This window comes from Maylandia zebra, linkage group LG9 (genome assembly GCF_041146795.1).
Source record: "Maylandia zebra isolate NMK-2024a linkage group LG9, Mzebra_GT3a, whole genome shotgun sequence".
NCBI lineage: Eukaryota > Metazoa > Chordata > Actinopteri > Cichliformes > Cichlidae > Maylandia > Maylandia zebra.
In genome coordinates, this window is record NC_135175.1 from 6860322 (window position 1) to 6872677 (window position 12356).

Here is a 12356-nt window from a genome sequence, read left to right on the forward strand (position 1 = left end):
GATGTCTTAAGGGGCTGTGTCATTTCAGACCCACAATTTAAAGACATTTAAAAGACATAAAAGACATTTTGTTTCTGTTCATTTTTAAATATCTGTGTCTATTCAGAAACATAGATTCTGTGTCACAAAGGAGGGAAGTGAGATCTGTAAACATTATGTAATGTGTTCGGCTTTTTTAGTCTGTCAGGATCCTGACAGCAGTAGCAGCATCCTGAATCGGTGATTGAAATGAGAAAATGCAGTGTTTGATCTGCCTTTGTGTGCTGTTTGGACTGCAAACTGCTGCACAGCTACCATTGATGGAGATGCTGCAGAGTGGGTTGCCATGTGCTAGAAACCCCTCCCCCTCACGGTACTCTCCTCATGGCCAGATATTTGTGATGGAAACTCTCCCCCCTCCCACCCCTGTGCCTACTGTCGTAACCCAAGGGAGACACCTACTGGACCTGCAGTTTAACTGCAGCCTGTGCTTCCCTGCTGCCCTCACCCTGACCTGTACTTCTTTACACAGAGAATTATTTATGGTTTAATTTACAGCGCACTGCTGGGTGCAGTCCTTCTCCAGCGATTGTACAAGCTCTGTGGGACAGGAGGCTGACTGAAGGGAGGCGATTTATAGTGTGCTTTTCTCAATATGGCGATAAATACAAGGGCGATAGCAAACTGCAACAGAGCCTAAGCTCATCGGGATCTATTAGTAAACCTCTCTCTAATCAGTTGTTTTGTTTTCTGCTGTGCACGTCCGTTCCCAGCTTCCTTCAATTTCTCCATTAGACCTCTGAGTTGAATTAACGACATGAAACCACACGGGCCTACACACTCAGCCTGCGTAATGCATTCTTAATGCAGTTTGTGGAGATCCTATACTGTACTGGCCTGTAGTCTGAAACTCATTTATCACGGCTCTGCCAACAGACAGGCTGCTCTGCTGTGAAGAAGACTGTTCTGTATTCAACAGCACCTCTCTCCCTCTCTCCTCATCACCTGCTCTCTTTCTCTCGCTCCCTCCACCCATCCCCTAGATCCTCTCTATTTTTAATTACCTGTCAGAGACCCTGGGTCCTGATCCCTCCTTCCCCGCTCTCTGCCACATCTCATTCACTTCAGCCAGGAATCTGCCTGTTGAGAATACAGCGATTTACAGTGAGGGTACTGGGAGTATACTGTGGGAGGACGTCATGCTGAAGTTGCCTGCTGTATTTTACTGTGTAATACCACAGGGAAGATTTTAGCAGGTGTGCCTGTATTTTCTGGTACTGTTGAAAAAGAGTGTTTTAAAAAGTGTGTTATTTAATTGAGTGAATTATTTAAATTAATGTGTCATACGTTTTGGTTAAATAATGCTTATTATCTTTAAAATTGGCACATTATCATCAAAATAATCATCATCATCATAAGCACAATCGTATCTTACTTACCTTACAGGTAAGGAAGTGCCTTATACTTGCAGTCTTCCTGTTGACCAGCAGGGGAAGCCTCCCGGTTGTTATTGATCGTTGTGTTTTGTCAAGTTTCCCTCCCCTCACCCCCAGATGGACACCCGTCCCTGAACTGGTTCTGCTGAAGTTTTCTCCTTAATCAAAGATAGTTTTTCCTTCCTACTGTCACCAAGTGCTTGTACACAGAGGTTCGTCCGATTAGGTCTTTACCTTACAATATAACGCAGCGACTGTTGTGATTTAGCATTAAATAAATATAATTAGTTGAAATAAAGTGTTTGCAAAAAGAGGTGACTGTCAACTAAAGCTTGCACTTTTTAAGTTAATGAGGAAATTGCCCCACTTCTCACTTGATTTATGACCTAACTTACCATTTTACTGATTACTTTTTGGTGTTCATTGATAGTTTCAAGTCATATTTAATATAGCATTAATAGCCTACCTTGGGTAATTGCTATCAGAGGAGGTGCAGTCATTACATCCACTCCTTATTTGACCCTGGTATCTCTCTTATTGTGATTTGGTCCCTGCAGCTCTTATGAGATATGACAATACTGGGAATAATTTTCTGCACATGCATCATGACATGTGACCCCTTTCACATGATACACATAGATAACTGATGCCATGTGTGTGTGCTTTAAATTTAGTCGGCTGCAGCTTGTCATACCTGAAGATTAACTATGGCTTTTCCTGCTGTAGTGTAACATTCTCAGATGTATTTTTCAACTGTTTCTCAAGTACATTAAATACGGCACCTAAAACATGTTAAAAGATTACCGGTGTAATTTTTAACACTCTGTCGTGTGCCAGGTATCATCTAGAAACAATACAAAGTGAAATCGGTGATCAAAACTAAGTGTTGTAATGGTGAAAGAGCTTCAGCATGTTGCCACATGGAATTGCAAAAATCTTTAGAGAATTGTTGCCGTTGGTGTTAAAACTTAAATAACACCTTCCTCTTCTCCTAATCACTTTTATTGCCTGTCAAACCTCCTTTAAATATACTTTGCCTAATCTGTCATATGGCACTCATTTGTCCCGGTGAAAGAAGAGTCCACAGGAGTAGTGATCGGGGGTGTTATCTCTCATCAGCACACTCAGGTCTCTACACTGTGGTAAAAATAGAGTCTGGCCTTTGGTGAAGCAGTTTTGTCGGCGGCTGGTCTGAGCGAAACCCACAGAAAGTCATTCTTCGTAGGGGAAGCTCACACTATTTCAGCAGTTTCCTGTTGTGTCAGTTGCGTTTGTGTACACTGCCGCGCTCTGTGTGTGTGTGTTTGACAAGTGCAAAGGGGAACAGAATCCTTCCACCTCACACACACACACACAAAGTGAGGTCTCAGATTTCCTGTTACCTTCAGCTGGAACATTACAAGTCAGAAGGACTGAGTGAAAGCGGTGTATTTCTTTGCGTCTGTGTTGGTGAGGGGTGCTTTGAAACCACAGCGCGTGCCCCGTTGCACTTGATGGCCGCCGTGCATCACCATGCGACGTGCATTCAGTGTGTTCAGAGGCTACAGGAGAGCCGGGGAGGATGACGACGACGTCTTTGTGTGCAGCTCTGGACACAAGGTGACACAAATGAGACTGCTAGATATTTTCACCATGTCAGCTTGCTTAGATCTCTGCCCTCTGCATTAATATAGCACAGTGCCTCTGCGTTGCCAGCACAGATGGATTTTGATGTCCCATAACAATTAGTTCCTCTGTGCTCTTCCTCAAACTGTTCATTTATAGTTTGAGACCTTTCCATCAGCACTGGCAGCAAGCAGCAGCTTTGTTCTCCTGAAACTGTTGCATTGGATTCCAGGTATTATTAATAACAGCATAGTGAAAGTTTGCCAGTCTGAATTTAGGGAACAGATGGTGACTGCCAGTGATGTTTCTCTTCATGTCAAGTTTAATTTTGAAGTAAAAAAAAAAAGTTCCTCTGTTGTCTCCTGCAATACCAGATATGTGTTGTGTTTTAGTGTATGGTGTACATTGCATGAAGCTTTTCTTTCTCATACAGAACAGCCTCTCTTCATGTTGCTATTTTCATTTCTGTCTAGTTTCGAGGGAGTTGCCACTTTTTTCCCTCTTTCGAGTTTAGATGTCATACAGATTAGCAACAAAAAAGGAAAAGCTAGACTTTGAACCCCTGCATGGGGTCGCTGTAGCTCAGGAGGTAGAGCAAGTCAGAAGTCAGAGCACTAATCAAAAGGTTGGTAGTTTGAACCCTGGCTGCTCCAGTCTGCAGCCAAATATCCTTGGGCAAGATGCTAACCCCATGCTTTCTGATGCATCCAGCTTGCAGTGCAGCTGTTAAATGAGGCAAAGTGCTAAAGTGCTTTAAGTGTCCAGTCCATTTACCATTTGTAGTAAGGAGGGAATCTGCTGGTGATATCTCAGTTCTGTGTGTACACTAGAAATGGTCCTGAGTCGTCACCTGTATGCTGCGATGAAACATATCTATCTTGATGGTAGTGGTCTCTTCCTGGAAAGCAGTGGATCATCATTTGTAATGAGCTTTCACTGAATGGCTTGATGAGGATGAAAGAGCTGTGAATCATGGTGTTAGAGGCTGTATTTTTTGTTTTTGTTTTTCCTGTTTTGTTTTTAACCAGCAAAGCTAGTTTTGTTTTCATCCTGTGATTTAGTCTGTGCGTGTGTGTGCACCATCATGGTACCTTCTCTGGAAGCAAATAATATATAAAGTTTGATGTACTGGAAACCTTAAGGTGTGCGCTTGATTTCACACAGAAAGTGAGCGTTCATGTGACAAAACATCTACATGTCATTGGGAATTACGACACAGAATTTGGTGAAGGTTATAGTGAGTTTATCACTATAGCTTTGTGGTTACGTTGTCATGCTAACACGCAGTGACTGTGATCTGCATTTGCTCACTGCCTTAAGTTTGAGTGTACAGTAGTCATTAGTCGGGTGTTTGGTAATAAACTCTGTTGGTTGTGCTCTTCTTGTTACTCATTATGTTCCACATTAACAGCACTGAGGGGAGCACTACTCAGCCTGTGGAAACACAAAGGGAGCTTCGTCCAGTCTTTGGTAATAACACTAATAACAACAACGAAGAGCTGAGCGTCCTTTTAAACGTTACATGTTAGGGTGGTGCAAAATGACCAGTGCAGCTAAAGAAGACAAACACTCTATGCAGGCAGCAGAATATGATATAAAATGATTGTAGCATGTGTGGTCAGCAGTTGAACTGTGTTCCTTTACCCAGTAATAAAGTGTGTGCACACTCCACTCAGACTACAATCATTTTGAAATGACTCTGAATGCAGAAACCAAAAAAAATGTTTTGGTTTCCCTTCTGTCAAAACAGACATTAAAGCATATAAATTACTTCTCCACCAGATGCATTCAGGTTTGTTTGGGCTGAGTGGAATCTAAATGGATTTGACCCCAGCCGTGCTCTCCACAGCCGCGAGACTCCATCATTGCTGTATTACTTCCTTTAAAAAAAAAAAGAGCAGTTAAAGTTGCAGCACACTGGATCCATTCTGGTGGCGACGGACGAGTCTGAACTCGAGTTCAGCCAAACTGTCATGTCTCTTCGCTTTGCCTCGTTCAGCTGCTCGCTCTGTGTTGGACTTGAAACTGAGAAGCAGCGGGTAAAACTAACTGAAGCCAGCAGGGTGCCACGAGGCCTTTGCTCCGGTCCAGCACGTGTGCAGGATATTAAATAATAATTCATGTGAAAAATATTCCTGTTATTCCAAAACCGGCAGGAAGTTCCATCTGCATCCTGAAAGATGCCCAAAAGCTTGTAACTGAAGTGTGTTTCCACCCCTACATTCCTCACCTGTAACAAACAGAGGCAGTGCTGGCACAGCGTTCTGTATCTAATGCTTTCCTGCTCGCTAGAGACACCCAAAGCTGGCACCGGTCAGACTCAGCTCAGCTCCAAAAGCCCCCAATTTTTTTTTTTTCAGAGCATACAGAACGTTAAACGCTCTGAGCCGTAGCCATGGTAACTTAGCTTTTTCCCTTTTGTGGAGTGACCTTCGGATGCTGCCAAGTTTTAAAAGACCATCTCAAAAACTGTCTTTGATGTTTATCTGCTCTGACACTGCAGGGCCAGGTCCAAATCCAGGAAAATATATTCAGACGGCATCTCTTAGATTGTGTAAGTAAAGATCTAAATGGAAGACAAACTGATAGAAACCTTTTTATCTCTATACCGCATCGGCACTTTATACCAGCCATTTGCACAAAAGACACACGTAACTTATCTCTTCTACTTCCTCTTGCCTTTGCTGTGCAACGTGCTTTTTTTTTTTTCTCTAACGCTTGTTTCCCCAAATTTTTCAATCTTTCTAACCTGCTGTTGCACAATTTGAAGCAATATTTATGGTTGCTAAGGAGATGTTTAGCTGTTAGGTCGCCGTGCCGTGACAGTGCTGTCTGTTATGGCAAAAAGCCACATTTAAAGTGACAGCTCTTCACAAGCCTGCACAGAGTCTTGTGAAAACTTTCTGTTTAAAATTCTGTATTTTCCTCTGACCTGTAGAGCTCTTTTTGTGTGCTAGGGGGAAATTTGCTGTATGTCCCCCTTCTCTTGATGAAGTAAATTGTGCTCAAAGCACCAAAAATCCATATTTCTTTCCAGGAATTAAGACCCAGTTACTCAGAAAAATCTGCAGTCCTTTTAGTGAACAGTTGAAACTACACCTGTACCTCTGGCAGTGCTAATGCCAGTGTGACAGCATGGTATCATTAGCTTTAGGTTAAGATTTAGGCTTGTATGATAATAAATAACTGTGTGAACAGGAGTAGAAACAGTTCCAATACATTCAAGGAGCCTTGCTGCAGAAGTTGTCTGAAAAACTGGGCAGCTCATACCAAAACAATCTACATATTGTTTAATATAACTATTAAACAGCCTCATGCATGAACCGTGAAGTAAAATCTCTGAAATTCACCATTTCATTTCTTTTGCATTTCATATCTTTTATCCCACATGGGTATTTCTTGCATTAAAATACCAGCAGACATTTGTCCTCAGAGCATTTGCCTCTGATTTGACAGATAAATGATTACATAACTCTGTTGAGTGCATGTGGTTCAAGTCTCACTGATATGGTGCGATTTCAACCTCTGTGACTGCAAGCCACATGTGCCGCCTCCATCCTGCCGTGCAGACTGCCAGACTTGCTCAAAGCCTTTGTCTGCCTCCTCACTCACTCACTTTCCTTCTTCTAAATGGAGAAATTAGATTATTGTGCAACAGTTATATTTCTTTGCAGCTAAATTCCATGTTTATGTTTGTAATGCTAACTGTGCTGCAGCAAACAGCTCAGCTGATCACGTTCTACCGTTGGGTCCACGCTGTGACAGCTGCTGCTGTTTGTAGCTTGGATGTCAGCAGACACTGGCGTCTTGTGGTCATGGAATTCCTGGAATGTCATTGAATTTTCAGAATAAAGCGAGGACAGTCGTAAATTCCCAGGACAACTCAGTCAATATAAATGAAAAAAAGATGATCAGCCACCCGTGAATGAATGCACCACAAATCCTGATCTTTCCCCCTCTTTTCCTCCATCTGTCTCGTCCAGACAACATCACCGACAAGTCAGGGCCGGTCCGACTCACCTGTCTATACCAACCTCCAGGAGCTGAAGATCTCTCAGTCCAGCCTGCCTCCTGTGCCCTCAGGCTCCCCAATCCACATCCTGGGTGACTGGGAGACCCACAAAGATCTGAGTGGCAGGCACTTCTACTACAACCGGGCCACTGGGGAGCGGACCTGGAAGCCACCACGCACCAGGGATACTAGCAGCAGCACCAGCAGTACCCGTGGAGACAGTCAGTGCACAGCGGAGAGTGAGGTGAGGGGTGCCTGGAGTATTTGAAGAGAGATACTAAAAATGATCTGTTTCTGTAAGTAGTCATAAATGTCAAACATGAACAAGCATTCAAACAAATAATCCTTTGTTTGGGCCAAAGGGTTTAGTAGGTGTGAGTGGATGTGGAAACAGGAATCAGATCATGATGGTCTGTAAATGGCGTCTCTGGCAGTTCACGTTAAATAAACAGGCTCTGTTGAAGTTGTGGTCAACCTCACTTTTAAAAGATGTTGTGGTTAGACGAAGGTGGGAAGACAAGTGCGCCTTTGATATAGAGAAACCATGTTTTCGGTTTCTTAGTAGGTTGTCATTTCATCCTAACTATCCAACACTGCCCCCTTGTGAAGCATTAATGTACTGATGTATAACTGATAGAGCACTGGAGTGGCTTATTATAGCCTAAAAAACAAACGTGTTGATTCCAGCTTGTCACAGGACCTTTGTTTTATTGTTGTTGATTGTGCTGCTTGGCTGAAAGACTTAAAACATGAAATTCCAACCAGCCTGAGGAAAAACGTGGCGATACACGACAGATAAATCTGCCACTGACATTTGCAAATACCATCAGCTACTAGTGTGAAGTTGTTCAATATGTTATTTTCCAGCTGTGACTGTTAACCATTTTTACACAAATAAAAGCATTAGTCAGCTATAAAGTAAGAACAATAAATAAATAAATAAAGTAAAAGAAACACGTCAAATGTTATTTGATGCTTGGGTTGTTCAGCTTTTATATTCACTAAATATAGTTGGTTGAACGCTTCTCTACTCTTTTTCTCTTCTGGCACCAGCAGCCTCAAGGCCTTTTATATTTTAAGGTAAATACATACAGAGAGAACCCAACAATCAGATGACCCCGGCCCCTGTATGAGCAACCACTTTGGTGACAGTGGGAACAAAAAACTCCCTTTTTAAACAGGAAGAAACCTGCAGCAGAACCAGGCTCAGGGAGGGGCTGCCATCTGCTGCGACCGGTTGGGGGTGAGGAGAGGAAGACAGGACAAAAGACAGAGATTAATAACTAATGATTAAATGTCTTCCTTCTCTCTCCCCAACCGTCACAGCAGATGGCCCCGCCCCTCCCTGAGCCTGGTTCTGCTGCAGGTTTCTTCCTGTTTAAAAAGGGAGTTTTTCCTTCCCACTGTCGCCAAAGTGGTTGCTAATAGGGGATCATATGATGGTTGTGTTTTTCTCTGTATGTATTATTGTAGGGTCTACCTTACAATATAAAGCGCCTTAAGGAGACTGTTGTTGTGATTTGGCGATGTATAAATAAAATTGAATTGAATTGAATTAAACACAAAGAGTGGGAAAAAAAGGTGAGTGAAAAAGAGACAGTCAGTGCATTGTGGGAAGCTAAGCGAGGGTTCAGGGTCACCTGATCCAGCCCTGTCTATATGCTTTATCAAAAAGGAAAGTTTTACTTCTAATCTTAAAAGCAGAGATGGTGTCTGTCTCTTGAATCCAAACTGGAAGCTGGTTCCAAAGAAGAGGGGCCTGAAAACTGATGGCTCTGCCTCCCATTCTACTTTTAAATATTTTAGAAACCAAAAGTAAGCCTGCAGGCAAAGTGGTTGTATCGGGGTCATACAGTACTATGAGGTCTTTAAGATAAGATGGGGCCTGATTTTTTTAAGACCTTATATGTGAGGAGGGGGATTCAACAGGAACCTAATGAAGAGAAGCTGATACTGGCGAAATATGCTCTTTCTTTGTGGTCCTCATAAGTAGTGTAGCTGCAGCATTTTGCATTAAAATGTTTACATGATGTTTACAGTTTTACATTCTTGCCTACAGTTGGGCAAGATGATTGATGCTGAAAACTACTTGAGAACCTTTTAAATGTTGGTGTTGTACCTTACAGTGATATCAACATGAAGCCATGGAGATGCTGCTGAAGTGCATAACATCCACTGTAACTCACATGTTGGAGTTTTATACTCAGCAGCCAGTTTTTACTTTGGTTGACTATAACTTTGTGTCCTGTTAGAACAAACTTGCCATGTGGTCATACGTGTGGTCATACGTGTGGTCATACGTGTGACCCTTGGTTCAGCCAGTTCTTTGCTTTAAGGTCTTCTTTGCTGTCCTTCTTTCTCCACAGCCACTGTCCTCAGAGGAAAACTGCCACAGCACCCACTCCAGTCAGTCTGACAGCCAGTATGGGTCACCCCCTAGAGGCTGGTCTGAAGAGCTGGATGAACATGGACACACCCTCTATGTGTCTGAATACACACAGGAGAAGGTGGAATCTGATTTTGATTGTGCTTAAAAGAGTTCGGGTGACCTCACCTGTCACCCTTAGCGACTGCACTTCCATCAGATGCTTTTTCTTTATTTGCAGCTGACCAGTGTTTATGTTTACAGTGGATAAAACATGTGGACGAACAAGGCCGACCCTACTACTACAGCGCTGATGGCTCCAGGTCAGAGTGGGAATTGCCTAAGGTAAGATTACATGATGAACTTGGTTGTCCGTGTGCTTTGTCTTCGCTCTTTACATCAGACATCCACCACCTAATGCAGGTTCCTTCCTGTGACAATGACAAGTCTTGTCGTATTACATCACCTGGCACCACTGCACTGTAACACACTTTGCCTCATCCTAGCAGTGTTGACACCAGTCCTGTTGTTGTAAGTGGATGAAGTTCTGAGAGCTCACGGAAGAGCCAAGTTTACGTTGAACTCTAAGTGACTGGCTATTAGTGGCACTTTACCACCTAATCTGGAGGCTTTAGAGGCGATCAGAATAGACCGCTTCGTTTGCAGAGTGAGTAAACAGTGGTCCAGTGCACACGCAGGTACAGTCAGTGGACTTTACTGTAAACAATGCCTGCTGTGTAAGGAAAGTTCCTCTGTCCAATGATCCTGTGGACAGTAAAAGGAGAGGTAGGGAAAGGGGATGTGAGGTCTGTTAGAAAAACATCTGGACTGTAAACATCACCACTTGTCTCTGTCGTTGCAGTACAACATCTCCCCTCAGCCTGGCGAGGTTCCTAAGAGTCGCAGCCTGGAGAGAAAGCAGCCGGAGCCCATTGTCCTCACTAAGTGGAGGCACAGCACTTATGTCTTAGACCTCAATGACAAGGTAGGACAGAGACCACCACTAATGTGGAGTTAAACAGTGTTAGGCTGATGGAAAAAGGCTCTGCTGTGTTGTTCATGCTGTGTTTTGTGTGCACTTTGAGTTCAGCATATGGAAAGGTGGTGAATAATTCTGTGTGTGAAAAGAAGAGAGCAGGTTGTTGTGAAAATTAATGATGGCCAAAAAAATGGATTAACAAGTTTGCTTTTTCTGGGGACGACTTCATGGTGTGTGTAGCCAGCATATCTCTGTGAGGACAGTGGGCACCTGCTCGTCATGTTGTGTGTGATTCAATCTTGTGACATGTAAAACGGGCCAGAGCCACAAAGTACAGCTCACAAACCCACACGCTGACACTTGAATGTCCCTGAATTCCTTTTAACAATGCAACATCTGTTACCATCTGGGTCAGTTATCAGTCTCGCTTGTGTCTTTGTTTGTGAGAGTGCTTTTTTGTTTTTGTCTCTTGTGAGAACAAAAATTTTTGCTTCTGTAACGGTTTTTTGGGTGGGGGGCTTTTCCCCCCTGTCAAAGCTTCTCTGAGGAACTTTTTTCACAGGTTGAAAATACATTTTTGTTTTGTTTTGTTTTGTTTTTTTTACCTAAGAAACTTTTTTACAAACTTGGCTAATTTTCTTTTCACTTGTTTCAACTGGAGAACTTTTTTCTTCCCATTTCACAGGTAGAAAAAGTAAAACATTGTAAAACGGTCTGAAATTGATTTTTACCTTTTAAGTCAGGAGGAAAATAAACGTGTTAGAGATTAGAAAATGAATCACCACAAGCTTTTCTCACTTTCCGCTCAGGGCTTCTGAAAGGAAAGCTCACAGAATACAAACTGATAAAAGAAAGGAGACGCTGCAGAGATTTAGACATCCTCAACCTTACCCTTCAGTTTGGGCAAAGCTCCAAAAACTAGTCCCTGCACTTTTTTATTATGCAACTAGGCACATATTTTTTTCTTTTCTTTTTTTAACCCTCCCTGATGCAGAGTTTAGCAAGTCACATTAAAGAAATGGTTCTAATATGGGATCTAACAATATGCATGAGTTAAAAGAACCGGCTAAAGAGTGGCTAGATTTAAAAACAACACCCTATATGTTGGTGTTTTGTTAGTTTCTTCAGTGTACATTGTTGTTGATGCAGATCAGGAAAAGAAGAAGCTTATTGGACTAAATATTGAACATCTCTGAAGCCGAAATCCAAGATGTTTGCAGTTTAAACCCTAACTTGTCTTTTTTATCTTTCTCTTTTAATGACTTCTATTAACAATAACTCATTCTTGTGATTCCATCCCAGGTTTCTTCTCCATCACTCTCTAACCTCAGACCTACTGTCTTCATGTGTAGTCATGTATAGTTATTAGTGACTTATCACACTGTGCCTCTTGTTGGTAGGAGTGTGCTTCGGTGCCCAAGCAGAGCTCTCCAGACTCTGACTCCTGCCCCTCATCTCCTAAGCACCCCTTGACCGTTAGTATCCCAGCTTGCACTGCACACTGCATATCATCATCCTGCTGTCTCTGCATGTAAAGACAACACTTCTCATCTTTAATCTTCTCAACAACCCAGTTGGTTTACTATCGTCTGCTGCATGCCATATTTACCTGCATCAAACCTATCACCTACCTACTAAACTACTATTTCAACACTGCAGCATTAGGGTGCCATCTGCTGGTGGTGTTTAGCTATGACACAAGGCAACACAGCAGCTTTAAGACTGTTTGCTCCGCTCCATTTGCTTGTTGAGGATCGGTGTGTGTGTGTGTGTGTGTGTGTGTGTGTATTTTCATTCATGTGTTCCAGCAGGTTTTTATCTGCCACTGTGTGTCTCTCTCTTCAGCCTTCAGAGAAGTGTGGAGTTCTCAATGTCACCAAAATCACAGAGAATGGAAAGAAAGTCAGGTAAGACGTGATTACTCTCTAAAAGTGTTCTCTGCATCCACAGAATCTCATTAACACATTTGTTCTGACTAAC

The 12356-nt window shown here is 42.6% G+C and overlaps 1 protein-coding gene across 8 annotated transcripts in view; it reads left to right on the forward strand.

The window, feature by feature from the left end:
• The window catches only part of arhgap12b (Rho GTPase activating protein 12b), a 66485-nt gene that overhangs the window by 46565 nt on the left and 7564 nt on the right, over positions 1-12356 (forward strand). For 5 of the 8 annotated variants that reach the window (XM_004572280.3, XM_004572282.3, XM_004572283.3 and 2 more), the window contains 6 exons: positions 7004-7276; positions 9399-9539; positions 9662-9742; positions 10260-10382; positions 11777-11851; positions 12222-12283. In XM_004572280.3, coding sequence (XP_004572337.2) covers positions 7004-7276; positions 9399-9539; positions 9662-9742; positions 10260-10382; positions 11777-11851; positions 12222-12283 — 755 coding nt within the window. Of the gene's footprint in view, positions 1-2749; positions 3015-7003; positions 7277-9398; positions 9540-9661; positions 9743-10259; positions 10383-11776; positions 11852-12221; positions 12284-12356 lie in introns of those variants that run through there. The other 3 variants (XM_004572281.3, XM_004572284.3, XM_004572285.5) reach the window with 2 other exon arrangements.